This window comes from Balaenoptera acutorostrata, chromosome 15 (genome assembly GCF_949987535.1).
Source record: "Balaenoptera acutorostrata chromosome 15, mBalAcu1.1, whole genome shotgun sequence".
In the NCBI taxonomy this organism is placed as follows: domain Eukaryota; kingdom Metazoa; phylum Chordata; class Mammalia; order Artiodactyla; family Balaenopteridae; genus Balaenoptera; species Balaenoptera acutorostrata.
Window position 1 is genome coordinate 28,745,193 of NC_080078.1, and position 27,844 is coordinate 28,773,036.

Genomic DNA, 27,844 nt, shown 5'->3' on the forward strand with positions numbered 1-27,844 from the left:
CTTTCGCTGAACCGCCATGACATGGAACAAGAGCCTGGGGCATACTCCTTGCTCTGGGCCACCCTGGGTTAGGGGCAAGTCCTTCATATTAGAAAATACTATGCAGAAGCTTAAAAAGAGGAAGGAGAAGAGAGGTCTATTTACTGAGGAGGAGGGCACGTATCATATGATCCCATTTATGTCCAAGAAGAGGATGGCCAATAAATGTCTGATAAAACCACAACAGCATTCAACGGCTCCATGTAGAGCAGAAGTTCGATGTCCCGGGGGACACTGGCAATGCTTGGAGACATCTCGTGTCATCACAACTGGGGAGAAGGGAGAGGTGGGACCAGGTAAAGGCCAGGGATGCTGCTCAGCGTCCCACAATGCACAGGTGAGGCCCCATAACAAAGAAGTATCTGGCCCCAAATGTCCACTGTGCTACAGGTGAGAAACCCTGGTGTAGAGACACTTAGATGTCACCAAACTGGCTCCCGAGACAACCCCAGGCTACGAGCAGCCTGCAGGCTTTGGGGGCCATATGCTCTTTTGGCCAGTCTGACCCCCCACCCCCTTCTGCTGGTAAGAGCACCCTCATTTTCCTTTGGGGAAGCACCCTGCTCCCACTGGTCTGTAGCTTTAGGAGGAGGTATGCACGTACGGCACCCTGGTGGACACAGAGATCAGTAGACAAGGGGCATGGCCCCCACCACCGAGAGGCAGCAAGGCTCAGATCCAGGGCCCTTGTCAGCACTGGGAGAAACAGAGGCCTTTCCAGTGGGGGCAGCTGAGCTGAGGGGATGCAAGCCTGGAGGTGCCCACAGACATCCTGCCACCACAGCCTGGCCGTGAACGGAGCCAGCCCAGAGAGCAAAACAACCCTCTCCAAAGACTGGACACAGAGTCCTCATAACCTTGAGCTCCTGAAATTCAAGCTACGCACGCCCTTGGTCTTTTCCATTAGGCAGTCAATGGATGTCCTGCATTTCTTACACTGGATTGAGCTGGGTTTCCTTCTCCTACAAGGAAGACAGTGCAGGTATAGACAGGGAAGTAGTGCCCTGAACAGAAGAATCAGCTGATCAGCTAGAAGTCCACACTGCCCCAGCTGGAGGATCCCTGGCCTGGACGTGAAGGGGGATCACACTGCAGGATCAGGCTGGGTCCTGCCGAGGAGGTGGCTGCATCAGGTGCCCTGTCACCAGGCTATCAGGGACTACTCAGGTTCACCCTGCACCTCCAGCCCTCGTACCAAGACACGACTCCCCACGGAAACCTGCCCACAAGGGACCAAGCACAGGGACCAGCAAGCGGAAGCACTGGAACTGCAGAGACCAGGGGTTTCCAGCTGTGACACTGTGGATACTCGGGGTCAGATCACTGTCACGGGGGCTGTCCCCGCCACGACAATGGGCTGTGGTGTAGGAGGTTGAGTGGCATCCCGAACACCCCCGCCCCCGCATGGTCTAGCAAGAGAGATGTAAGACAAGTGCTCCTGGGGACGGGAAGAAAGAAGAGACATCTGAGCTGACTCGGAGTAGGACAGCCCCCAGGTCTTGGGACCAGCGTTGTCATCAGGCATATGGAGAAAACCCCAGAAACACAGCAGGACAGAAACTGGTGCAGAGGACCAAACCACGTCCAGAAATCCGAGACCACAACCAGACAAAACAGGTGCCCTTCCCCTTTCTTACTCACTCCACTTGGAAAACAACTTTCTGGCAAAAAAAAAATCCTCATTGTCAACACGAACACTCTATATGTGATTTGTATGGTGAACGGGGATGTTTTCTTTCCTGATCGGGTTAATTTAGGGGGCAGCGGCATATGGTTTTACAGATATTGATGAAAAGCAGTCAACTTTTTAAGAATAAAAATATCACCAACCAATTAACTCTGTACCATTTTAACTCTGTAATAGAACAATCACTGGTCATTAAAAAGCTGCAGGTGGATATCATTAGGAGTAACGAGGTAATCGTGCCAGAAAACAACATTTTCCCAGCAGGCAGGGATCCCGATTTCCAACAACTGCCATAGGCAGGCAGCTTGGGGCTGTCACATTTGCATGCGATTCGGGCTTCCAGGAGAAAAAGTGCCCCCTGCACTTTATCCTGATTCCTTCCCTTCCCGCTTCCCAAAAGCTTAGAGAAGAAAGGCTGCAGCCAAATGGAGAGAATGGGGAACACCAAGAAGCCATCCAAAGACTGAAGGTAGAAAACACTCACAGATCCGTGGTTTGCAGAACTTTTCTTCCCAGGGCAGAAGAAAGATGGGTGGATACAGGGAGTTAGGAATTTGCTCTCTGGGTCAAGGACTAAGAACAGGCAAGAAGAGAGAAGGCTGGGAAGCCAAGAAGTGGGGGGGAAGAGAGGGAGAGAGGAGTCCCAAAGAGAGAGGGAGAGAGGAGAGGAGTAAGAGGAAGGAGGGAGATGGGGGGAGGTGGAGAAGAGGGAAGCAGAATAAGAAAGAGAGAGGAGAGTAGAAAAGGAGGGACAAGAGGGGGAGGAGGGGGAGAAAGGGGGAGAAATCATGGGGCTGAGTGGAGAGAAAGCACAGAAACTCGAAGACCCCCCACGCTGACACATTAGCACTTTTTCTCTGTTCCACATCCTGCAGGGAGGTCACCATTGCCCGGCCCTCATGACAGATGCCTGGAGACAGGAGAGCCAGACAGCCCCAAAGCAGCGAGTACACCTGGCAAGAGGTGGCTCCCCGTGGAAGCTCCTTCTGGAACCAGGGCCCTCTAGACCCTGAGTATAAGGGGTATGCCACGGGGGCAACGAAGTCTGGGTTAAACACACGAAACCTGGAGCATTTTCACCGTGAACGAACTGGGGGAAACACAAAAGTGTCTGAATGACAAAACCTGGGTGGATGTGGCGTAGCATGAGCAGTGCCCACGACTGTCTCATGGGGACCGGGAGGCTGCAGTCCTCCCTGGATGGAGGCCGGGAGGGAAGGCTCTTCTGTTCCTCCTGCCACCCTGGGAGGGGCTCAGCGAATGTCCGCTGAATGAATACACACTGTGCTGTGACCCTCAACTCCTGGGCTTTCCCTGCCTCCACGCTGAGTGGACTGGACGAGAAGGTTTAAGAAGAGCTGAAGGAGACGGGGGACCATCAGTGGCCTTAGCGGTTCAGAATCTGAGCAGAGCGCGGCCGGTTCTGGATTTCCCATCTCCCCCAGGCTAACGTGAAGGGGCTGCTTGAGTCTCACACAGCTGAGGACGAAGCCACATCTCTCCATGTCCCCTGAGCCCATCTGCCAAGACAGGGGACAGGAGAGAGAGGAGGGTGGGTTCTGGCCAGAGTCTGGGAAGATGCTGCTCGCCCCACCACCCAGGCTCCCAGAGAAGCTTTACTGGGACGGTTTTCTCCCTCGTCCTCTAGCCCACGAGCTCCTCTGCGGGGGAGATGTGAATTTAATGGCCATTGCTTTTCACCACCTCGTTTAAAAAAAAAAAAAAAAAAAAAAGTCTAAACCTTGCAGGTGTATTAAATGGAAGAGTAGGCGTTCCCTGCCTGGGTTAGGGAGCACGGGGCACGCAGCCTGCGTGAGGAGAAGGATCCATCTCCTATCACCCTGGACCAGGTCGCTCTGCCGGCCTTGCTTCATGCCCTGACTGAGCGAGATCACGTCCTGGGAGGTGGGGCACCTCATTCCCCCTGCTGCACATGATGACCCACCAGCCCTACGCCAGGTGGATGGAAAGTTTGATGGATGCCGACTCCGGGCCCTGGACTTCACAGCATCCTGAAACACAAGTATCAACCCTCCTGCAAGGAGACCTACGCGGCTGAAATAACTCACGGTGGAATTTTTATATCTTTAGTTTTTGTTCAGGCAAGGGCGGGTAGGGAGAAGAAACAACCTGTTCTTCCTGTGTAATTACAAGACTTCATGGTGCTTGGAGTGGGTATGAAAAATCAAGGTTTCCAGAAGTAACTGTTGATTGCACTTCAATCAAGACTCTGAGACAGTCCTGCTGAGTCGGCAGGGAAGGCCATCTCAGCCATTCCGGGGCTCCTGCCCCCATCCCCCGCCTACCGGACACCGTGGGCACTTGTGTGGTACCCAGACCACGCAGAGGGGACCTGCAGGGACTGGCATGCTTGCTGCGGGGTCCTGGTTTCTGCTCCCGCACCACTCAAGGCAGGGGAGAGTTTTTGCCCATGCTGGGACCCCACCCTCTCTCGGAAGTCTTGCCTGTCCGGGGGCCTGGCCACTGGGAGCTTCAGTGCATTCCACATGAACCCTCACCTGCCTCCTCAGAGGCCAGCAAAAATGCAAAGGAGTCTCTCTGTAAAAAGAAACAAACTTCAGGCTTTTGAAAACAACAGCCAGGAAGGAAAGCAGCTTTGTTGGGACTTCGATTTTCACCAGAAATCTCCCTTCAGACAAGGGAGCAGAAAAGGACCAGCTGGGTGTGACTGAGGAACCTGGAAAAGGGAATTACTGGAGGGAAACAGATTCACATCTTAACCAAGTTATTTTTTTCCTAGGTTTTGTTTCTCCAGTGGTGGGGGTGAAGGTGGGATACAGGGACCAAGCTGACACAGGTCCATTCAGCTGTGCCAATGCACTACAGGAAAGGGGAAGGACTTCCAAACACCTCTCTCCCTTTTTTACGTAATTACTTACATCCTGCCTCATTTGGAAAAAAGCTTTAAGGTGGGCTTAGAAAAGGTGACACCACCATCTAAAAACAGTACGTGAAGGAGGTGACTCTGGGCCAGGCAGCTCTGAGGGCCCTGGGCTGGTGCAGGAAGCGAGGGCCAGGGGTGCCTGGAATGAGGAGGCACAAGGCTGTTTCCGCTGCCTTGACGAGCAAAATTGAACATCCTTCTCTGCCTCAGAGGCGTCACGGTCCCTTCCTCCCCTGTTTCTTCATCGAAGGAGGAGCTGGAAGACTGGGAGAGGGGCCTGGACGGGGAGGCCAGGCAGGCTTCCTGGGGGCCTGGGGAGTCTCGGCTCCAGCTGGGGCAAGGGATCCATGGCTTTGAGCTCAGAGGCCAGCTCATCAGACTGGAGGAGGCCAGCGGGGGACGGGGGCAGGGGTTGGCCAAGACACACAGCGGCGGGGCAGGCCTGGAAGCCAGGGCTCCAGAGTCCCTACGCAGTGCGCCTTCCTGAGATCAGGAGGCTAAACATTCAAGGGACGCCTGAAACCCCGGCCCTGCTGCCAGGCCTCGGCTGGGTTCTCCTTCACTCCTCCTTCCTCCCTTCTCTCTTCCACAGGGCCTCTCCGCTGGGTCCTTCCATCCCACTGCACTCTCCTGAGATACTCTCCTGCCGCCTCCCGCTTCACCCGGCTCCTCCTCCCCAGCCTCAGGTGTCCCCGCAGAGATCGCAGAGATCGCTGAGATCGCTGAACTCTGGTCTCCAAGATTAAGTCAGGCTCTCTGCTCTCCACTCCCAGGGCCCTCCCTGGACACCACCCCCGCCCCGCCCCCGCCCCTTCGTTTCCAGGGATGGTAGTTATTACCACTTGGGTCGCCTGCCTGCCATTAGGAGACACCATCCCCACGTTGGCGAGAGGGGCGTGGCCACATCCTTTGCTTTTGTACCTCCCCGTCTGAAACATTCTCCACGTTTATAATGATTAACATCCACCTTCCCCATTAGAACTTGGCTGTTTCAATCACAAGCGTACCTCGCCCAGCCCACCCTCCCTTCCCAACTAAAACCAGACACCAGTATCCCTTGCTTTTTGAAAGTTCGCTTTATGCCACTTGGCTTTTACAAAAGACCTACATTAGCACGTGTTTTCGATAACTGAAAGAAATCCGCAAAGGATTCTCGCTTTTACAAAAAAAGCTAACTGCTTCTTCACTTGACGCCATCTCAACTTACAAAAGATCTCACAGGAACGCTCTGCTTTCTGATAGAGGGGGAAACCTGTATTCAGTAAGTGACGACAGTGACCGCAGAACAGAGAAGAAACGAAAGCTGCAGATCTCCATGATGAGCAAAATTATCAGCCCCACTACTAACCTTCCAAGTCACCACCTGATGCATGCCCCGAGCACCTCTAGATAAAACTGGGGCTGTTTTGGGGCACAGTAGCTAGGAAGGGGTCTTGAGATACAACAGGAAGACAAAAGGCTCCAGGCAACACATCTGTGTCCTTCTCTGTGCTGCTGGCAGCATGTTCTTCTACAAGTCACTGCTTTTGGTTTCCTCATATAAGAAAGAAATATAAAAGGGGGCGGGTCAAAACCGGACATCCCACCCGCCAAGATGGTATATCCACCTCACCTGATTCACAAAGCCCAAGTCTGTCTTTTTTTCCCCCAGCTTTTCAAATATTAAGTTATAGTACCGAATACAGATTTCAAAATGCATGTACACACACACGTGCACACACAGAGGTGAGCTCTCTATTTTATTCAAACCCTAATATTCTATGACTTTATACACTTAGGCTGAAAGTCTCCGCCTTAATGAATTTCTCAAATTCCGAGGGACCCATAAATTCCACACACTGGTCTTTGCCATTCTCTCCACCCTGTGAGGATATTACCTTGTCACCAATATCAGCTGCCTGTGGCAGTTATGACAATGAGTGATAGGGCAATGAAACTGTGGGCAGAATTCCTTGGAGGAAACGGGTGATTTCATTGAAACATACACTTAGGGCACATGCCTGGGGGGTAGACAGTGGGCCACATGGGGGGATAACAAGAGGAACAGGCAGGATCTTGTGTGTGACCCAGAGGAAGTTATTTAACCCACGGAGTCACAGCTTCCCCATCTATAAAAACAGGGGAGATGATACCAGTGCCTATCACAGAAGGTGGCCAAAAGGATTAAATGACAATTGTGAAATAAAATTCATGTTTTACGGCAAGACGAGAAAAATTTAAACATCAAAAAATTTCTCTGCCCTTTGGCCTCCTCTCTTCCCTCTACTATGTGTTGTGTATCTGCATTAGGCATCAACCAAACCCCGCCCCCCCGCATCAGCAGAAATGCCTGCTCAACCATAAAGAGTGACATTCTCCAAGAGGGAAGAGATATGGGAACATATGTATATGTATAGCTGATTCACTTTGTTATAAAGCAGAAACTAACACACCATTGTAAAGCAATTATACTCCAATAAAGATGTTTAAAAAAAAAAAAAAAGACAGCTCCTTAGAAGATAACCTTCCTTCTTGATCTCTTTTTTTTTTTTTTAAAACATCTTTATTGGAGTATTGCTTTACAATGGTGTGTTAGTTCCTGCTTTATAACAAAGTGAATCAGCTATACATATACATATATCCCCATATCTCTTCCCTCTTGCGTCTCCCTCCCTCCCACCCTCCCTATCCCACCCCTCTAGGTGGTCACAAAGCACCGAGCTGATCTCCCTGTGTTATTCGGCTGCTTCCCACTAGCTATCTATTTTACATTCGGTAGTGTATATATGTACCTGCCACTCTCTCACTTTGTCCCAGCTTACCATTCCCCCTCCCCGTATCCTCAAGTCCATTCTCTAGTAGGTCTGCGTCTTTATTCCCATCTTGCCCCTAGGTTCTTCATGACCATTTTTTTTTCATAGATTCCATATATATGTGTTAGCATACGGTATTTTTCTCTTTCTGACTTATTTCACTCTGTATGACAGACTCTAGGTCCATCCACCTCACTACAAATAACTCAATTTCGTTTTTTTTATGGTTGAGTAATATTCCATTGTATATATGTGCCACATCTTCTTTACCCATTCATCTGTTGATGGACACTTAGGTTGCTTCCATGTCCTGGCTATTGTAAATAGAGCTGCGATGAACACTGTGGTACATGACTCTTTTTGAATTACGGTTTTCTCAGGGTATATGCCCAGTAGTGGGATTGCTGGGTCATATGGTAGTTCTATTTTTAGTTTTTTAAGGAACCTCCATACTGTTTTCCATAGTGGCTGTATCAATTTACATTCCCACCAACAGTGCAAGAGTGTTCCCTTTTCTCTACACCCTCTCCAGCATTTATTGTTTGTAGATATTTTGATGATGGCCATTCTGAATGGTGTGAGGTGATACCTCATTGTAGTTTTGATTTGCATTTCTCTAATGATTAGTGATGTTGAGCATCCTTTCATGTGTTTGCTGGCAATCTCTATATCTTCTTTGGAGAAATGTCTATTTAGGTCTTCTGCCCATTTTTGGATTGGGTTGTTTGTTTTTTTGATATTGAGCTGCATGAGCTGCTTGTAAATTTTGGAGATTAATCCTTTGTCCATTGCTTCATTTGCAAATATTTTCTCCCATTCTGAGGGTTGTCTTTTCGTCTTGCTATGGTTTCCTTTGCTGTGCAAAAGCTTTTTAGTTTCATTAGCTCCCATTTGTTTATTTTTGTTTTTATTTCCATTTCTCTAGGAGGTGGGTCAAGAAGGATCTTGCTGTGATTTATGTCATAGAGTGTTCTGCCTATGTTTTCCTCTAAGAGTTTTATAGTGTCTGGCCTTACATTTAGGTCTTTATTCCATTTTGAGTTTACTTTTGTGTATGGTGTTAGGGAGTGTTCTAATTTCATTCTTTTACATGTAGTTGTCCAGCTTTCCCAGCACCACTTATTGAAGAGGCTGTCTTTTCTCCACTGTATATTCTTGCCTCCTTTATCAAAGATAAAGTGACCATATGTGAGTGGGTTTATCTCTGGGCTTTCTATACTGTTCCATTGATCTATATTTCTGTTTTTGTGCCAGTACCATACTGTCTTGATTACTGTAGCTTTGTAGTATAGTCTGAAGTCGGGGGGCCTGATTCCTCCAGCTCCGTTTTTCTTTCTCAAGATTGCTTTGGCTATTCGGGGTCTTTTGTGTTTCCATACAAATTGTGAAATTTTTTGTTCTAGTTCTGTGAAAAATGCCAGTGGTAGTTTGATAGGGATTGCACTGAATCTGTAGATTGCTTTGGGTAGTAGAGTCATTTTCACAATGTTGATTCTTCCAATCCAAGAACATGGTATATCTCTCCACCTGTTTGTATCATCTTTAATTTCTTTCATCAGTGTCTTATAATTTTCTGCATACAGCTCTTTTGTCTCCTTAGGTAGGTTTATTCCTAGATATTTTATTCTTTTTGTTGCAATGGTAAATGGGAGTGTTTTCTTAATTTCACTTTCAGATATTTCATCATTAGTGTATAGGAATGTAAGAGATTTCTGTGTATTAATTTTTTATCCTGCTACTTTACCAAATTCATTGATTAGCTCTAGTAGTTTTCTGGTAGCATTTTTAGGATTCTCTATATATAGTATCATGTCATCTGCAAACAGTGACAGCTTTACTTCTTCTTTTCCGATTTGGATTCCTTTTATTTCTTTTTCTTCTTTGATTGCTGTGGCTAACACTTCCAAAACTATGTTGAATAATAGTGGTGAGAGTGGGCAACCTTGTCTTGTTCCTGATCTTAGTGGAAATGGTTTCAGTTTTTCACCATTGAGGACGATGTTGGCTGTGGGTTGTCATATATGGCCTTTATTATGTTGAGGTAAGTTCCCTCTATGCCTACTTTCTGGAGGGTTTTTATCATAAATGGGTGTTGAATTTTGTCAAAAGCTTTTTCTGCATCTATTGAGATGATCATATGGTTTTTCTCCTTCAGTTTGTTAATATGGTGTATCACATTGATTGATTTGCATATATTGAAGAATCCTTGCATTCTTGGGATAAACCCCACTTGATCATGGTGTATGATCCTTTTAATGTGCTGTTGGATTCTGTTTGCTAGTATTTTGTTGAGGATTTTTGCATCTATGTTCATCAGTGATATTGCCTGTAGTTTTCTTTCTTTGTGACATCTTTGTCAGGTTTTGGTATCAGGGTGATGGTGGCCTCGTAGAATGAGTTTGGGAGCGTTCCTCCCTCTGCTATATTTTGGAAGAGTTTGAGAAGGATAGGTGTTAGCTCTTCTCTAAATGTTTGACAGAATTCGCCTGTGAAGCCATCTGGTCCTGGGCTTTTGTTTGCTGGAAGATTTTTAATCACAGTTTCAATTTCAGTGCTTGTGACTGGTCTGTTCATATTTTCTATTTCTTCCTGGTTCAGTCTCGGAAGGTTGTGCATTTCTAAGAATTTGTCCATTTCTTCCAGGTTGTCTATTTTATTGGCATATAGTTGCTTGTAGTAATCTCTCATGATCCTTTGTATTTCTGCAGTGTCAGTTGTTACGTCTCCTTTTTCATTTCTAATTCTATTGATTTGAGTCTTCTCCCTTTTTTTCTTGATGAGTCTGGCTAATGGTTTATCAATTTTGTTTATCTTCTCAAAGAACCAGCTTTTAGTTTTATTGACCTTTGCTATCATTTCCTTCATTTCTTTTTCATTTATTTCTGATCTGATCTTTATGATTTCTTTCCTTCTGCTAACTTTGGGGGGGTTTTTTGTTCTTCTTTCTCTAATTGCTTTAGGTGTAAAGTTAGGTTGTTTATTTGAGATGTTTCTTGTTTCTTAAGGTAGGATTGTATTGCTCTAAACTTCCCTCTTAGAACTGCTTTTGCTGCATCCCATAGGTTTTGGGTCATCATGTTTTCATTGTCATTTGTTTCTAGGTATTTTTTTATTTCCTCTTTGATTTCTTCAGTGGTCTCTTGGTTATTAAGTAGTGTATTGTTTAGCCTCCATGTGTTTGTATTTTTTACAGACTTTTTCCTGTAATTGATATCTAGTCTCATAGCATTGTGGTCAGAAAAGATACTTGATACGATTTCAATTTTCTTAAATTTACCAAGGCTTTATTTGTGACCCAAGATGTGATCTATCCTGGAGAATGTTCCATGAGCACTTGAGAAGAAAGTGTATTCTGTTGTTTTTGGATGGAATGTCCTATAAATATCAATTAAGTCCATCTTGTTTAATGTATCATTTAAAGCTTGTTTCCTTATTTATTTTCATTTTGGATGATCTGTCCATTGCTGAAAGTGGGGTGTTAAAGTCTCCTACTATGACTGTGTTATTGTCGATTTCCTCTTTTATGGCTGTTACTATATGCCTCATGTATTGAGGTGCTCCTATGTTGGGTGCATAAATATTTACAATTGTTATATCTTCTTCTTGGATTGATCTCTTGATCATTATGTAGTGTCCTTCTTTGTCTCTTGTAATTGTCTTTATTTTAAAGTCTATTTTGTCTGATATGAAAATTGCTACTCCAGCTTTCTTTTGATTTCCATTTGCATGGAATATCTTTTTCCATCCCCTCACTTTCAGTCTGTATGTGTCCCTAGGTCTGAAGTGGGTCTCTTTTAGACAGCATATATACGGGTCTTGTTTTTGTATCCATTCAGCCAGTCTGTGTCTTTTGGTTGGAGCATTTAATTCATTTACATTTAAGGTAATTATTGATATGTATGTTCCTATTACCATTTTCTTAATTGTTTTGGGTTTGTTATTGTAGGTCTTTTCCTTCTCTTGTGTTTCCTGCCTAGAGAAGTTCCTTTAGCATTTGTTGTAAAGCTGGTTTGGTGGTGCTGAATTCTCTTAGCTTTTGCTTGTCTGTAAAGGTTTTAATTTCTCCATCAAATCTGAATGAGATCCTTGCTGGGTAGAGTAATCTTGGTTGTAGGTTTTTCCCCTTCATCACTTTAAATATGTCCTGCCACTCCCTTCTGGCTTGCAGAGTTTCTGCTGAAAGATCAGCTGTTAACCTTATGGAGATTCCCTTGTATGTTATTTGTTGTTTTTCTCTTGCTGCTTTTAATATTTTTTCTTTGTATTTAATTTTTGATAATTTGATTAATATGTGTCTTGGTGTGTTTCTCCTTGGATTTATCCTGAATGGGACTCTCTGTGCTTCCTGGACTTGATTAACTATTTCCTTTCCCATATTAGGGAAGTTTTCAACTATAATCTCTTCAAATATTTTCTCAGTCCCTTTCTTTTTCTCTTCTTCTTCTGGGACTCCTATAATTCGAATGTTGGTGCATTTAATGTTGTCCCAGAGGTCTCTGAGACTGTCCTCTATTCTTTTCATTCTTTTTTCTTTATTCTGCTCTGCAGTAGTTATTTCTACTATTTTATCTTCCAGGTCACTTATCTGTTCTTCTGCCTCAGTTATTCTGCTATTGATCCCTTTTAGAAAATTCTAAATTTCATTTATTGTGTTGTTCATCACTGTTTGTCTGCTCTTTAGTTCTTCTAGGTCCTTGTTAAACGTTTCTTATATTTTCTCCATTCTATTTTCAAGATTTTGGATCATGTTTACTATCATTATTCTGAATTCTTTTTCAGATAGACTGTCTATTTCCTCTTCATTTGTTAGGTCTGGTGGGTTTTTACCTTGCTCCTTCATCTGCTGTGTGTTTCTCTGTCTTCTCATTTTGCTTAACTTACTGTGTTTGGGGACTCCTTTTCGCAGGCTGCAGGTTCGTAGTTCCCATTGTTTTTGGTGTCTGCCCCAAGTGGCTAAGGTTGGTTCAGTGGGTTGTGTAGGCTTCCTGGTGGAGGGGACTAGTGCCTGTGTTCTGGTGGATGAGGCTGGATCTTGTCTTTCTGGTGGGCACATCCACGTCTGGTGGTGTGTTTTGGGGTGTCTGTGGCCTTATTATGATTTTAGGCAGCCTCTCTGCTAATGGGTGGGGTTGTGTTCCTGTCTTGCTAGTTGTTTGGCATAGGGTGTCCTGCACTGTAGCTTGCTGGTTGTTGAGTGGAGCTGGGTCTTGGCGTTGAGATGGAGATCTCTGGGAGATTTTCACCATTTGATATTACATGGAGCTGGGAGGTCTCTTGTGGACCAATGTCCTGAACTTGGCTCTCCCACCTCAGAGGGACAGCCCTGACGCTGGAGCACCAAGAGCCTGTCATCCACACGTCTCAGAATAAAAGGGAGAAAAAAAAGAAAGAAGAAGATAAAATAAAATAAAATAAAAAGTTATTAAAATAAAAAATAAGTATTAAAAAAATTTTTTTAATAAAAATAAAAAAGGAAGGAAAGAAAGAAAGAAAGAAAGAGGAGAGCAACCAAACCAAAAAACAAATCTACCAATGATAAGAAGCACTAAAAACTATACTAAAAAAAAGAAAAAAAAATACGGACAGACAGAACCCTAGGACAAATGATAAAAGCAAAGCTATACAGACAAAATCACACACAGAAGCATACACATACACACTCACAAAAAGAGAAAAAGGGAAAAATATATCTGTATCGTTGCTCCCAAAGTCCACCTCCTCAATTTGGGATGATTTGTTTTCTATTCAGGTATCCCACAGATGCAGGTACATCAAGTTGATTGTGGAGCTTTAATCTGCTGCTCCTGAGGCTGCTGGGAGAAATTTCCCTTTCTCTTCTTTGTTCACACAGTTCCCGGGGTTCAGCTTTGGATTTGGACCTGCCTCTGCATGTAGGTCGCCTAAGGGCGTCTGTTCTTCGCTCACACAGGACGGGGTTAAGGAGCAGCTGATTCGGGGGCTCTGGCTCACTCAGGCCGGGGGGAGGGAGGGGTACGGATGAAGGGTGAGCCTGCAGTGGCAGAGGCCGGCGTGGCATTGCACCAGCCTGAGGCGCGCCGTGCGTTCTCCCGGGGAAGTTGTCCCTGGATCACGGGACCCTGGCAGTGGCGGGCTGCACAGGCTCCCGGGAGGGGCGGTGTGGAGAGTGACCTGTGCTCACACATAGGCTTTTGGTGGCGGCAGCAGCAGCCTTAGCATCTCATGCCCGTCTCTGGGGTCCGCGCTGACAGCCACGGCTTGCGCCCGTCTCTGGAGCTCCTTTAAGCGGCGCTCTGAATCCCCTCTCCTCGTGCACCAGGAAACAAAGAGGCAAGAAAAAGTCTGCCTCTTCGGCAGCTCCAGACCTTTTCCCGGACTCCCTCCTGGCTAGCTGTGGTGCACTAGCCCCTTCAGGCTGTGTTCAAGCAGCCAACCCCAGTCCTCTCCCTGCGATCCGACCGAAGCCCGAGCCTCAGCTCCCAGCCCCGCCTGCATGGCGGGTGAGCAGACAAGCCTCTCGGGCTGGTGAGTGCTGGTCGGCGCCGATCCTCTGTGTGGGAACCTCTCCGCTGTGCCCTCCGCACCCCTGTTGCTGCGCTCTCGTCTGTGGCTCTGAAGCTCCCCGCCTCCGCCACCCACAGTCTCTGCCCGCAAAGGGGCTTCCTAGTGTGTGGAAGCTCCTCCCACTGGTGCAGGTCCCGTCCCTATTCTTTTGTCTCTGTTTTTTCTTTTTTCTTTTGCCCTACCCAGGTACGTGGGGAGTTTCTTGCCTTTTGGGAGGTCTGAGGTCTTCTGCCAGCGTTCAGTAGGTGTTCTGTAGGAGTTGTTCCACATGTGGATGTATTTCTGATGTATTTGTGGGGAGGAAGGTGATCTCCACGTCTTACTCTTCCGCCATCTTGAAGCTCCTCTCCCCTTCTTGATCTCTTAAGGGGTCATGATGACCCACCACTTTGTACTTGCACATCTGGATTGTGTCAACTGTCAATAATGCATCATTTCAGGTACAGCCCTCTGTCTCAAAAGAACTTACATAACTGTGCTTTGACTTCTAATTGGTGGAATGGTTCTCAGAGCTTTCTGAGATGCTGTTCCCGGGTTATAATCCTCAATTTGACTTGAATAAAATTTTCCATTTCTTTCTTAGATCAACTGATTTCTTTTTAATTAATTAATTAATTTATTTATTTATGGCTGCCTTGGGTCTTCGCTGCTGCGAGCGGGCTTTCTCTAGTTGTGGCGAGTGGGGGCTACTCTTTGTTGCAGTGCATGGGCTTCTCATTGCAGTTGCTTCTCTTGTTGCAGAGCATGGGCTCTAGGCACACGGGCTTCAGTAGTTGCAGCACACGGGCTCAGTAGTTGTGGCACGCAGGCTCAGTAGTTGTGGCTCACGGGCTCTAGAGCACAGGCTCAGTCGTTGTGGTGCATGGGCTTAGTTGCTCCGCGGCATGTGTGATCTTCCCAGACCAGGGCTCGAACCTGTGTTCCCCTGCATTGGCAGGCGGATTCTTAACCACTGAGCCACCAGGGAAGTCCCTCGACTGATTAATTTCTGTCAACACAATGTACGTTACAGTGCCTGTGGCAGAAGCCCGGCTGCCTACCCAACGGCCAGCTCCCTGCCTGTCTCACCTACTGGCAGAGCTCTCCACCTGCTCAGGGACTGAGACAGGGAGATGCTCATTTTCCCAGCTTTGCTTTCAGTGAGACCATGGCTACGTGACCTCACCTTGGGTCAATGGGATCTAAGGGAAGTCCACAGGAGGGCTTTAGGCAAAGATTTTTCTTTTTGATTAAAAAAATAATGTGTGAGTAAAAACCTCTCTTCTTCCCACTTGGACACTGTCTTGTAAAGAGGAAGTGCTAACAGCTCTGGAAGCCACTGATGTGATTAAGCTATTGAATACCTGAGTCCCCAACTTTTTGTTATGTATATTAACTACTATTGGTTAAGTCACTTTGAGTGAGATAATACGTTACTTGCAGCAAAAAGCATTCCTAATATAATGTTTAATACTCAATAATTTTACTAGAGTCCATTTCTACACCAATTCAGAAATGGAGATGTCCTACAAGTCCAATATAAGAATTATGGCCAATTCAGATTGCCTTAATTAGCAAAGATTGGAGATTTTACAGAGCAGATCTCAAAGGAGAAGACGTCCTTGACAATGATCAACAATAACCAAATGCCAGCTGCAGTGCCCTGTGAAGAAGACGGCCAGTAGTACATCAGAACTGGGGGTGGTACCTCCTTGAGGCCACCCCAACTGTATTCCAGCAACAGAAACCGAGAACATATATGTGTTTAGCTCATCCAGATTTACACGCCAGCTGTGCCTATGGCTCCACACAAAGAGGCAGCGTTAAACTGGGGTACCATCTTGGGAAACCTCCTTGGAGGAGGCCAAGAGGGTGATGATGCTGTGGGATCACGTACAGGCACCTTGGAGACGCTGGTGAGTAATGTCACTGGTGCAACCCAGTACTCAATAAGTAAAGACGGTACTTGAATTCAAAACAAGACTAAACCTAGCACCAACTGGGCAGCTCTGGGCTGGTGGAACTATAATGTACTAGGGCCTGGGCATTAATGCTTTCAGGCTTCCAGGGAGTCCCATTGGGAAAGTGAACTATGATCCTAGGCTTCACCTCTGAGCCCAGGTCTCTCCCTCCAGCAGAGCTCGCCCCTCTGCTAAGCCTCCATGGAGCCGCTCGACACGACCCTTGCATTTCAGCTGCTCGACGGGGCTCCGTCCCCTCACCGGACCCAGACACCTTGAGGACACAGGTATCTTGCTCCTTGCCGCCCCTAAGGAGGCTGATGTGGAGCCCTTGATCAAGTAGATGCTAAATAAAGGCTTTTTTGAGCACGCAAACGTGCCCAGAGACATTCAGTTCAACAGGGGGTAATTCTTTTATGTTTACTTTCAGGTCTAATTGCTTATCACAAGTCAAGTGGTCCTCAGGTCACTAAGGGTAGTGTCTGCACGGTAGCTGTTTGCCAGGCGCTGTGCCAACCACGTTATCCATCATCGTCTGTTGTCACTTTGCAAGGTGAGTGGTGTTCCGTCCCTCCCACCCGTACCTCTCTCTGCAGCCCTTATCTCGCGAGACTGTTCTGTTTACTCGAGAGCAACTGTCCCCCTCTAGCCTGTGAGGTTGGGAGGGTAAGTGCAATGTCGGGTCTTGCTCACCCCAGGCTCTGCAGCGTTTAGCACATGTCTGGCATCTAGTCGGCCCTCAATCCACAGCTTTGGGATAAATAAAGGAATTATACTATGAAAGGGGGGAAAAAAGTTCCTCCTGTTTGAGAAGATAAAGGCAGTAACAGAATGATAGTGACACGTATGTCCAAGGGGAGGCAAACAGGCTTTTTCCGTTTGGCTTTTTGTTTTCACCTGTATCAGGCTTTCCCAGAAGCCTTGAGCATCCCAAGAACAGCTGGAGGTTAATGTGCTGTAATCCTCAGAGGTGCGGAGGTGCTTGACTTTGTGGGATGGAAAGTTCTCAAGGAAGGAGAGAGCGAGAACAAAGGCAAAGCCTCCCACAGTTTCGCTTATCATGCAGCACAGAAGCCAATCTGGCTGGAACGAAACTCAGAAATCAAACGATCCGCCGCTGTCTTCCCCGCCTGCCTGGTTCACAGCAGGTGTGGTGGGAAGGACCTGGCGTGAATGACAGAGAATCCCTTGGGCCTCAGAGCTGGTCCCTGTGTCCCCACACCTGGAATGGTAACCGCTAGGGCGGAGGCTTCTGGTCAGCCCACGTTCCTGCAGATGCCATTCCCATTTCTGTGCGTGGCTCAAACATCCCATCCGTCTCTACTTAATGAATCCCCCCGCCTCTCGCATAGCTATACACTAAGCAGGCATAAAGATGGAACCGTAGGTAACAGCAAACTTGAGGGCCTCAAGAGTAAACCATCTTAGGACAGAGATGAAAAGGGCTGAAGCACCCAAAGACTGAGGTGGAAAAACATGACCATCCTCCAAACCACCTGCAGCCCCATGCAGCCCGCCAGACCCTGTGATCTATTATTAATACGAAAAATTATGGGCTTTCCCTGCACTGCATATATAAACATGCTCCACTAGAATAAACCTTGAAAACACCTGTCCAGGCTACACAATAACCTTTTGGGGGTGGGGGAACCTCCAACACTGAAGGAGTCTTCGTGGGGTACCGCCGCCTTTTCTCTAAGTCAAGACAGCCTCCTGTGGTCCCAAGGAAAGGGGACTTATTCTAGAAGGAAAAAGCTTTGCTGAAACAAAGCAACTTTCTTTACAAAGGAGACCTAATTAGTTGTGCTGGGCAAACGGAATATTGCACTGTAGCCAGTGTTTCTGGTGGTGAAATTCAAAGGCTGAAATAAACTCCCACGTAGAGGACTGATTCCAGCTGTACTTACACTAACAGTGCTTTTCAAAGGGAAAGACCTAAGGGTTCAGAGAGTAAGTGTATTGATGTATTATTTCATGCCGATTTAGCGGCTGTAATATTTGCATAAGGAAAAAAAATAAGTAGATTGTTTTAAGGTCTAACATGCCTTTATAAACACTACAGTAGGATATTAAGACAGTGGACCTCAAACTGGTTTGGAAGTTGGGGTATTTGGGAAATAAGAGCAAACATCTGCAAAGGTATAAAGGCTAACTGATTAACAACAAATGTCACTATGTCATGTGGGACAGAAAGTCAGACCCACTAGGACAACTGTGTATTAACACAGAGACAGAGAGAGAGAGAGAGAGAGAGGGGGAAACTGAGCAAGACCAATTAGTAAATAGGGTTCTGTTTTGTTTTGTTCCATTCTGTTTGTTACTATTTAATCATTTTGTCTCTGGCTAGTGTCTGCTGGCAGCCAAGCATTAGTTAGCAGGGGCGAGAAGTAAGAAACATTTGTGGAAGAAAAATTTAAATTGGGAAAGTTCTGGACATTAATTTTTTTTTTTAATTTTTATTTATTTATTTATTTATTTATTTATTTATGGCTGTGTTGGGTCTTCGTTTCTGTGCGAGGGTTTTCTCTAGTTGCGCAAGCGGGGGCCACTCTTCATCACAGTGAGCGGGCCTCTCACTATCGCGGCCTCTCTTGTTGCGGAGCACAGGCTCCAGACGCGCAGGCTCAGTAGTTGTGGCTCACGGGCCTAGCTGCTCTGCGGCATGTGGGATCTTCCCAGACCAGGGCTCGAACCCGTGTCCCCTGCATTGGCAGGCAGATTCTCAACCACTGCACCACCAGGGAAGCCCTGGACATCAATTTTACTTTTGCTCTGAAAATTGGTCAAAGGCTGCCATTTCTTACTTTTATGCCAGAACACACCTCAGCACCCACCTTGGGACCCAGGAGCAGAGTGTGGAAACCATGGTGTTTGGAGATACAAACTTTTTTTAATAACTTGCATTCAATCCTGTCAAGGGACAGCACTTCTGGCCAGGATCCTTTGTGCAAAATATACACCCAGACCTCTCCCACAAGACAAGTGGTGAGAGCCCAGTAACACCGGGCAGCGGGTGACCTAGCTAAGTTCTTCTGCAGTCAGAAGTGCCACAGTTCCCAAGCATCCCAGGGCAGGCTCTGGGGACCCTGCCACTGCTCAAACAAGAGGTTCTGAGAAAGCATCCGTGAAACTCTTCTGTGGCCAGAGCCGTCACGGCCAACAGGCCCTGCTTTAACAATTTTCCAAAGCAAATTTGCCCACAGTTTGGCTCCGGGTTTTGCAGGGCTCTGACGTGTATACTGCAGGGGGCCCGGAATAGATGGACAGAAAATCCCTGGCTTGGTGGCAGGGGGACCCTTGGCCCCTGGCCTCAGGGATGCAGGGGGCCATCCACACGGCGAGTTCTTGGTCAGGCTGGGCCCTTCCAAGCCAAATGCCCCATCTGCTTCTCGGATTTTTAAATCTGGACCCTGCCCACATTCACAGAATCTGTGCAAACCAGTACCTTGTCAGAAAATGCTTTGGGGGCTGAAAGTCATGTTACTGAATGAGCTGCTTCTCTGTGTCTTTGTTTTCTTATCTATAAAATGGGGATAATAAGCATTTGTTACCTCACAGGGCTGTTGTGAGGACTGAATGAGCTATTCTATGTAACATACACAGACCACTGAGAGGTGGCGTTTCCCAAATATTATTCCTTCACATAGCACTGTCCTAAACTTCTTGCTGTTTTCACTATCATACATTCAGTATTTTTCTTTAAGCTGACTCACTTTCTTTCTGCTTACATTTATTTTAAAAGGAAACTGTACATCACCGTGGTAAATGGAAAAATAGTAGAAGGCAGATGAACAGAAAACAAATACAATGAAAGAAAACAATGTAGCTAATTGAGCTGGAGTCTGTTGCCGGCCAAAGGCGTTGATCCTGGGCCTTCCTCCGTCTTTGCTAAGATGCAGGATTACAGGGCGTTAAAGGCCTAAGGGCCACGTGGAGACTTTCTCTTTCAGGTCATTGCCAGTGACTGAAGAGCTGAAAGGCGAGTGGCCTTCTCCCTGCAGAACTATTTATTGGACGTCCAGTCTCCGTCTCTCTAAAACCTCACTAAGCACACAGAAGATCACACAGAAGATCATCTTGCTTTCTGCCACTCTGGGAGAGACTGTTCTAGATCATCACCATCCAACAGAGCTTCCTGAGATGATGGAAGTGTGCTGTATCCGCGTTGTCCAATACGGTAGCCACCAGCCACATGTGGCTAAGAAAGCACTTGAAATATGGCTGGTGTGCCTGAGGAACTAGAGTTTAATTTCTTCCTATTTTGATTAAGTCAAATTTAAATGATGCCACCAATTGTGGCACAGTGGTTAAGAATCCTCCTGCCAATGCAGGGGACGCAGGTTTGAGCCCTGGTCCAGGAAGATCCCACATGCCTCAGAGCAACTAAGCCCATGCGCCACAACTACTGAAGCCCGCGCTCCAGAGCCCATGTTCCGCAACAAAGAGTATCTCCTGCTCGCAGCAACTAGAGAAAGCCCACGTGCAGCAGGGAAGGCCCAACACAGCCAAAAAAAAAAAAAAAAAAAATTTAAATGACCACACGTGGCTAGTGGCTGTCGGACTGGACAGTGCAGATCTACTGAAAAGCTACATGTGCTGATCCTTTTGTCTGGGCTCTTCAAATGAACTATGGTTCATTTTGAGCTTATGCCCTTGGCTTCCTTGGAGGGAGATCTTAAAGAAACCTGACAGTGATTTGTCATAGGGATGTAACAGGGCATCACCTACCACATTCTTTATTATTGCCTCATCTAAAGCTCTGTGAGGACATTCCTTTTAGAACTCCCTTCGAGGAACTGACATATTTTCTTCTCATTAGCAATGGAATTATCCAAAATAGCCACATTTCCATTTTCACACTGGTTGCCAGGAAGCTCAAAGGAAACTTACAAACCAATGAGAGCAATCACATAGGATCTCATATATATGTATGTATGTATATATATGATTTCCACTGTTCCCTTAATGGAAACACTCTTAGTTTACATCTTCTCTGACTCTGATATTTTATTTCTTACTTCTACTTTATCACTCTTTTCTGAGTTTCTCTAGAAATTATCTCAAGTCTTTTGTGGAATTATATAAAATGCATTTTTTTTAACTAATAAAAATAATGTCCAACAGTACCAGTATTTTACAGGAGTCACTCTCTCTCCAATCTCATTTATCATTTAAAAAACAACAAAATCCAAAAAAATCACACTGTAATGAAGACTTTCTAAAATGCTTCCAAACACATGCTCAGATTTTTCTCTTAGGTACCAACCAGAAGCGTTGTTAGCTAAAAGGAGAAAAACAGTTGCATTCAACACACTCCAAGATCAGGAGAGATTTCAGACAGCCCACAGTGTGGGACACAGCTGCTCTACGTGACGTGGGAGCTGTCAGCCTCGTGGCTCTGTGAAATCCAGGCCTCATCTTCCACACACTGGCTGGACCACACCCAGGAAAGCTCTGGAAATGGTCAAGGATGGGGAGAGTGCGGCTCGAATCCCACGGTGGCCACTGTGGAAACAATCTCCCAGGCAACGGCATATTTGCTGTGTCCATCTCATTCCTTAACTGACTTTCAGGAGCTAAAAACGGCCCCATTGCTTCCTGGGGTGAGGTGAGGGGGAGGAGTGAAAAATGAAAGGTCAAGGAAACCTCTCAAGCGATCTCGCATTTTAATTTTGCTCTAAAATAAAGCTGTCTGCTTCACTTTTTTCATTCTCCAGGCAACACCTCCCAGCATTCTGATGACCGCAAAGCAGAACTTGAAGGACGCTCAAATGAGAGATTTTTTTTGGGGGGGTGGGGTTTGGTTTGGGACAAAAGGAGAAGAGGATATTCGGAAATCTGTCATATCTAATTCTCTTTTCAAGCCAGAGCTGAGAGCATCAGGAACCCTCAGATTCTCTAACACTTATTAAAATGCTACTGTCGCCCAGCTGAACAAGTAAACTAGAGTAACTTTCCGGTGCAAACTTCCTTGCCAAACTCTAGCTCATTTGTCCGTAAGATTTCAGGTAAGAGGCGTGTGTCATGCTTAAGCCCATTCCTATATAACCCATGCCCACTGCCAGTCCTGCCATCAAAGACTAAACACGGCGATCATTTTGGAAGATGAGAAACGAATACCAAGTGCCTACTGGACACCATGTATTTCTAATCCCAACAACAACAGCTTTGCAAAGTAAGCATTATTATTATTTCTGTTTTACAGATAAGGAAACTGAGATTTACCTAAGGCCACAAAACTGAAACCAGGGCTTCTATTCTCAAGTTCAGTGTCCTTTTTGCACCACCCCAGTCTCTGGGGAAACTATCTTAATAGCTGAGAAGACTTCTTCAATGGTCAATTCCCCACTAAGAAAAATGGCAACAAAACTCAAGGCTCTTCACGGAGCTCACGGGGAATAAGAACAAAACGTAATGAAAGTTGTTGTGATATAATTCAACAGCAGAACCAGAAGTGGCTAAGAGTCAAAGTTGAAAACAAAACAGTCCCAGGACAAGTGAACACCAACAGCTGCAGATCAGGTAAGAAAAAGAAAGAGAAACAAGAAAGCCAAGAAGAGGGCAAGTAGGCAGGGCTGGAAGAGGCATCAGAAAATCAGAGAAAAGATGGAGAACTGGGGTCCCAACTGTTGGGGCAAAATCACCTCCAAAACAAAGGTCCCCTGGTTTCAGACACTCAGTCCTCAACCGGGGAGGGGGTGATCAGCTCTACCTCAAGGAAGCAGAGGGCACATCTGCAGTGTTCACTTGCCAAGTGTCTGTTGCCCCTTCTTTGGCAAAGAGTGGCCTGGTTTTCATCTGGGGAGTGCCCTCACCCCTCTCTCAGTCATATGGTCAGATGAGGTCAACTCCAACCCCAGTGCCGGTGGGGGTCACATGATTCGAACCTGGCCCATCACAGAAGTCCATCACCCAACCCTGGGGTTTAGGGATGGGCTTGGGATCCAAGACAGACTCCTGAGAGATGCCCGGACAGGCTGAGAGTCTGGTGCTGCTGGGAGGTGCCTGGTCCACCCACAGAGGGCGCCGGCCTGAAAAGGACGCCCAAGCAGAGGAAACCAGGGGAAATGGGAGCAGACATCTGACCACAGGTCCAGGCAGGTCTGAGGCCAGACCCACGCCTGGACGTTTCAGTTGCAACACAAGCCAACAAATCCCATTTCTGCTCAAGCAGTCCGAGCTGAGGGGTCACGGCCACACTAGGAGGCCCGACAGCACGAGAAAGCTCCACCCTGCCTCCTTCTGTCTGCCAGAAGGATCCTTTCCTCGGGGAGGTTGGGCAGGTGGATGCTGGCATCTGGAGGTTGTGGCTTCTACGTATGGCACTCCATCGCCAAGAGGCAAAAGCACCAGAGAGTAACAAACAAGTGTGGCCCCCAGCCCAGCAGTGACGTCTAACTGAAAACCAGGTAATTACCTGATACACGTGGAATGCATTGGCGGCTCTGCCCCGGAGAAACACTGACGGGATCCAGACGTTGATCAGCGCTCGGTTTGATCTGAACAAAAGAAACATGCAAAGTGGTCATTTCAGTTTACCAAAAAAAGGCCCACGATGTACGGCAACATCTATTACACTTAATTGTAAGCTAAAGCACCAGTTTCCATCTCATTACTTGGTCCCCCAAGATTATTTTTGAGGGACTTACTTTAAAAAATATATATAGGGCTTCCCTGGTGGCGCAGTGGTTGAGAGTCTGCCTGCCAATGCAGGGGACACGGGTTCGAGCCCTGGTCTGGGAAGATCCCACATGCCGTGGAGCAACTGGGCCCGTGAGCCACAACTACTGAGCCTGCGCATCTGGAGCCTGTGCTCCGCAACAAGAGAGGCCACGATAGTGAGAGGCCTGCACACCGCGATGAAGAGTGGCCCCCGCTCGCCGCAACTAGAGAAAGCCCTCGCACAGAAACGAAGACCCAACACAGCCAAAAATAAATAAATAAATTAAAAAAAATATATATATATATATATATTTTAAATTTATATATGCAGTTTGTATTCTGGAATGAGAAAGAGCTGCCCTTCAGTCCTTACTGAGTGAGTGGCCGTGGCCCATAGTTTATCTGACCCTCAGTTTGCTCTCCTGAAGAGGGGGACGATCACCGGAAGCCCCCCCCGAGGTGGGGGAGGGTCAGGAGCACTAGCGCCCACAGGGTTTCTGTAGCGTTCGGAGGAGTCATGCTGCCTCCTCACTGCGCCCACTTTAGACCCTGACCCCCACTTGAAGGTCAGGATCCACGAAAGAGCTCAGGAGACCAACACTCAGGCTATGCAAGAGATAGCTCTTTGGGGTGGGGGAGGGGATTCCAGGAAGCCAGGCACCAATAACCGCTCTTGCAACTTTTCCAAAAACAGTGTGTGTGGCTCGAAAAGAGCAAAATCATTTACTGAGCACGTACACTGCACGGCTCCATGCTTTCCCCTAGATTATCTCGGTTGATCCTCGCCGGCTATTTGAGAGAACTTCAAGGGTTCTTTCGGTTATGTGACAGTTCCGCCTTGCGTGATGACTTGAACCTAACTCTGAGTCACTGGGCGCACACGCCCACCACCACCACTCTTCCACCGGCCGGATCTACATCATGTGAAGCCGATAAGTTAACTGTCACCGAAGCTTCCAGATCAATCATTAACAGCTCTCACAACAGTGCTGTGCAATTCTGGAAGGGCTGGGAGGTCCTAGCCCTTGTTTCTGCTAGGAGTTGCTCCAGGGCTAAACGCTTTTCCTCGAGCTCTCCTTATCTCTAAAGAGCAGCTCTTGAAAATTCGCCAGCCTCCTGTGCTTAGAACACAGCTTGAGACACTGATGATGGAAGAGTCCATGACTCAACAGCCTCACGCTTCTCTCCTGAAGCAGCATTTCTTCTAAGCTCTGAGCCCAGGTGCTGACCGCCTTCATGGGGCAAAATACACCCTACTGATCACCTCCCCGGGGCTCCAAGTACAAACTGCCATTCTGAGGCACCAAACTGGTTTGGATAACTAATGACACCCCTCCTGGAAAGGTCCCCAAAACTGTGCTAGTGACTAGAGTGTTCCCCTTTCATTTCTGTCGGGAGGGGGAGGGGTGTACAAGTGTAACTGACACTCTGGTTTTCATTAACCTCCCAGGACTGGTGAGGGCTGGACCACCTCCCAGGGCTCCGGGAGGTCCCCCAGGTCCCCCCGTACGTGCTCTCCCTTTCAGAGCACATAGCTCGCTGTATTAGAATTGATTGTCCTTTCTCTCCTAGACTTAGAAGTGTGAGTTAAGGGAATAAAATAATGACCCCGAGTATGGAAGACCAAGTAAGTTGGAGGAGTCAAATCTACCAGGGCAGTTGGTATGAAGGGAGGGCCGGGGGAGGCTGGGGATGGAGCTGAGGTCAGCCAGGGCCTTCTCTGCAAGAGAAGAGGGACAGGGAAATGGCACTTCCCTCTGGCTTTAGTAGGGATGATCAACCTGGGGCGGGGCGAGGAGGAGAAGAGATGAGGTGGCTGGACCCGGCAGAGGTTGCCTGAGAGCAGGGACCATGGCTGATTCATCCCCTCCACCGACGACCTGGCACGACCCCTCCCCGCAGCAGGCACGTGATAAATTCTTGCTTTATGAATGAGTCCCTTGCGCCTCACGAGTGGCTCGTCTCTGGGATCCCCTCTGCGGCTTTCACTTCTCTCCCCAGCTGGTCCCCCCTTTCCCTCCACCAGGTCACCATCCCATGACCCTCTTCACTATGTACGCCCCTCCACCCCGCCCCCCAAAGGCCCATACGAAGCAAACTTGCCTTTGATTTTCATCCTGCACCTCTTAATCTCCACGACCCCCCTCACCAATCTAACAGCCACCTCCACCTCTACCGCAGCTGCCAAGCACTGCGGGGCCTCTTGATCCCCTCCGCGCTTTTCATAACCCCACTCTTGTGATCTGCGCCTTATGAATGAGGAAACTCAGGCTCAGAGAGGTTAAGTGGCTCGCCCAAGGTCACACCAGCACGAGTCCTGCAGTTAAGATTTCAACTTGGCTCAGCCTGGCTCTAACAAAATGCTCTTCCGATGCCCCGCCCCCTCTCCTGGGGAAGCTGAACCTTCCTCTACTCAGCACAACTAAATGGGAGAGGAGGGACGTTCTGCTTGCCCTTAACTCAGGACTCACTCCTCTCTTCACCAGCCCCAGGGGATTACTGGTCCAAAAACCGAGGCAACTTCATCAGAAAGAATCAGTCTGAAGACCAACTAAATTCCTTAGGGGTTATCAGCAGAGGCGCCAGACAGAATTAAATCCAATCAAAAATCAGACCAATGTACTGAACTACTGTCATTTCCAATAGCCCAGGAGTTGCAAACTCAAAATTTGAACAGGAGACACCCAGACAATGGAATGAGTGGAGTGGGCCACAGTCAGACAAAAGGGAGCAGTGGGGACTGCAGCAAGCTGACAAGCATGTGCCCTGGATGGAAGAGGCAGCTGCTGCTCAGCTCTAGCTGACGGTGGCCTTGCGGGATTTCTTCTTTTAAAGAAAATGGAGAAATTTAAATTTTCATGTGATACCTTCTGACTCTTAAATGTCAGCCAAAAAAAATTGTTTTTCAATACCCAAAGAGGGAGATAAAAACACATCTGAAGGCCAGACTCAGGCTGCAGGCAAACAACTCCCCACCTCTACAATAACCAAATCAGCCATGCAGGTTTCAACAGCGGTTGCTGGTTCCCTCTACGGTCTCCTGGGACGCAAGCCAAGTAACAGAGTCTTGTTTCTAAAGGGCCCCTCATGAGCAGATGCTGTGGACTTACATTTCAAAATCCGACAAACTCTGGTCTTCGGATGTTTGACTCAAATCTCCAGGCACCTGCCATAGGGAGAGGGGGAAGGGGAGAGAGAAAATGCATCATTGTTACCATGGTTTGCACAATCACAGGAAATTCTGCTTCTCAATGACCCCTGAGCATTTCCTGTTCAGAATGAGGTGAAGAAGCAGTCACTGGAAAGCAGTAAGAGATTTTATGGAAGGATGGTTAAAGACGGAGTTACAGTAATAAAAATATGCCACCATGAAAGATCTCAATTACCTTCACAGATAAAAAGGACTGTTAATCCTACTGAGATCATCATGGGTGTGTAAAAGCATGTAATTTTGGAGCTATAGAGGCCTAATTAGGAGCTGAGAGGCAAGGTATCAAATGTGCAAAGGCAAAAATATGCATCATCACCGTGATGACCATCACGCACAGACACACGGTGTGTAAACACAAAGGGAAATGTCTGTCCCCCAAATGGCTCTATCCTTTCCCCTCACATGTGTGACCAATTTAAGGCAGCCGAACATGACCTTCTCTTCTGACTCAGAAGGGCCCCATGAGAACAGGATTGGGTGCAAGAAACTAAAACGCCTGGCGGAATGGCAATTCTCATCCAGAGCAGACAGCGAATGGCCAGCACTTGTAGATGCTCAATAAATCATGATGTTGTCAGACCTTGGGAATGAGCTTCCTTTTGTGATAGGATCGAATTTGAACTGGAGAGAACTTAAGACTGTGGATCAAAACTAAGAAGAACCAAGAGGGATAGAGAAGGGTGCGGGGTGATGAGGGAAAGTTTCACACTGTGCACCTGTCAGGGCATTCTCCTTATCCTCAATCTTCATCAATCGTGATAAGGATCCGGGGGTGGGTAATGCTCCCTGCCCCCCAGATGAGGGAACTGAGGATCACAGAGGCTGAACTTGTCCAAGGCCACACATGTAGGAAAGGGATACGAATCCAGGTCTGTCCAGGTTTTTCTGCTACAAACCCTTAGCAAACAGAGGAAAAGCCAGCTCAAAGGTGATAGGAGAAGGTGAGACTTGGCAAAGTCTTGCCTGTACAGAGGATAAGAAGACACTAGAAGGTAGTCCTTAGAGAAACAGCAGGCTCCTTTTGGAGGCAGGAGGATGCAGTGGTTATGCAGCCTGGGCTCTGGG

The 27,844-nt window shown here is 47.2% G+C and overlaps 1 protein-coding gene across 10 annotated transcripts in view; it reads right to left on the reverse strand.

The window, feature by feature from the left end:
• Nucleotides 1–27,844, reverse strand: part of SNX29 (sorting nexin 29) — a 559,610-nt gene that overhangs the window by 159,708 nt on the left and 372,058 nt on the right. For all 10 annotated transcript variants that reach the window (XR_003623948.2, XR_003623947.2, XR_009005356.1 and 7 more), the window contains 2 exons: nt 26,679–26,734; nt 23,324–23,405 (listed from right to left, as the gene is read on the reverse strand). Coding sequence is in view for 7 of the 10 variants with exons in the window: in XM_057528881.1 (XP_057384864.1) it covers nt 23,324–23,405; nt 26,679–26,734 (138 nt within the window). In the remaining 3 variants the exon portion in view is untranslated. The remainder of the gene's footprint in view (nt 1–23,323; nt 23,406–26,678; nt 26,735–27,844) is intronic.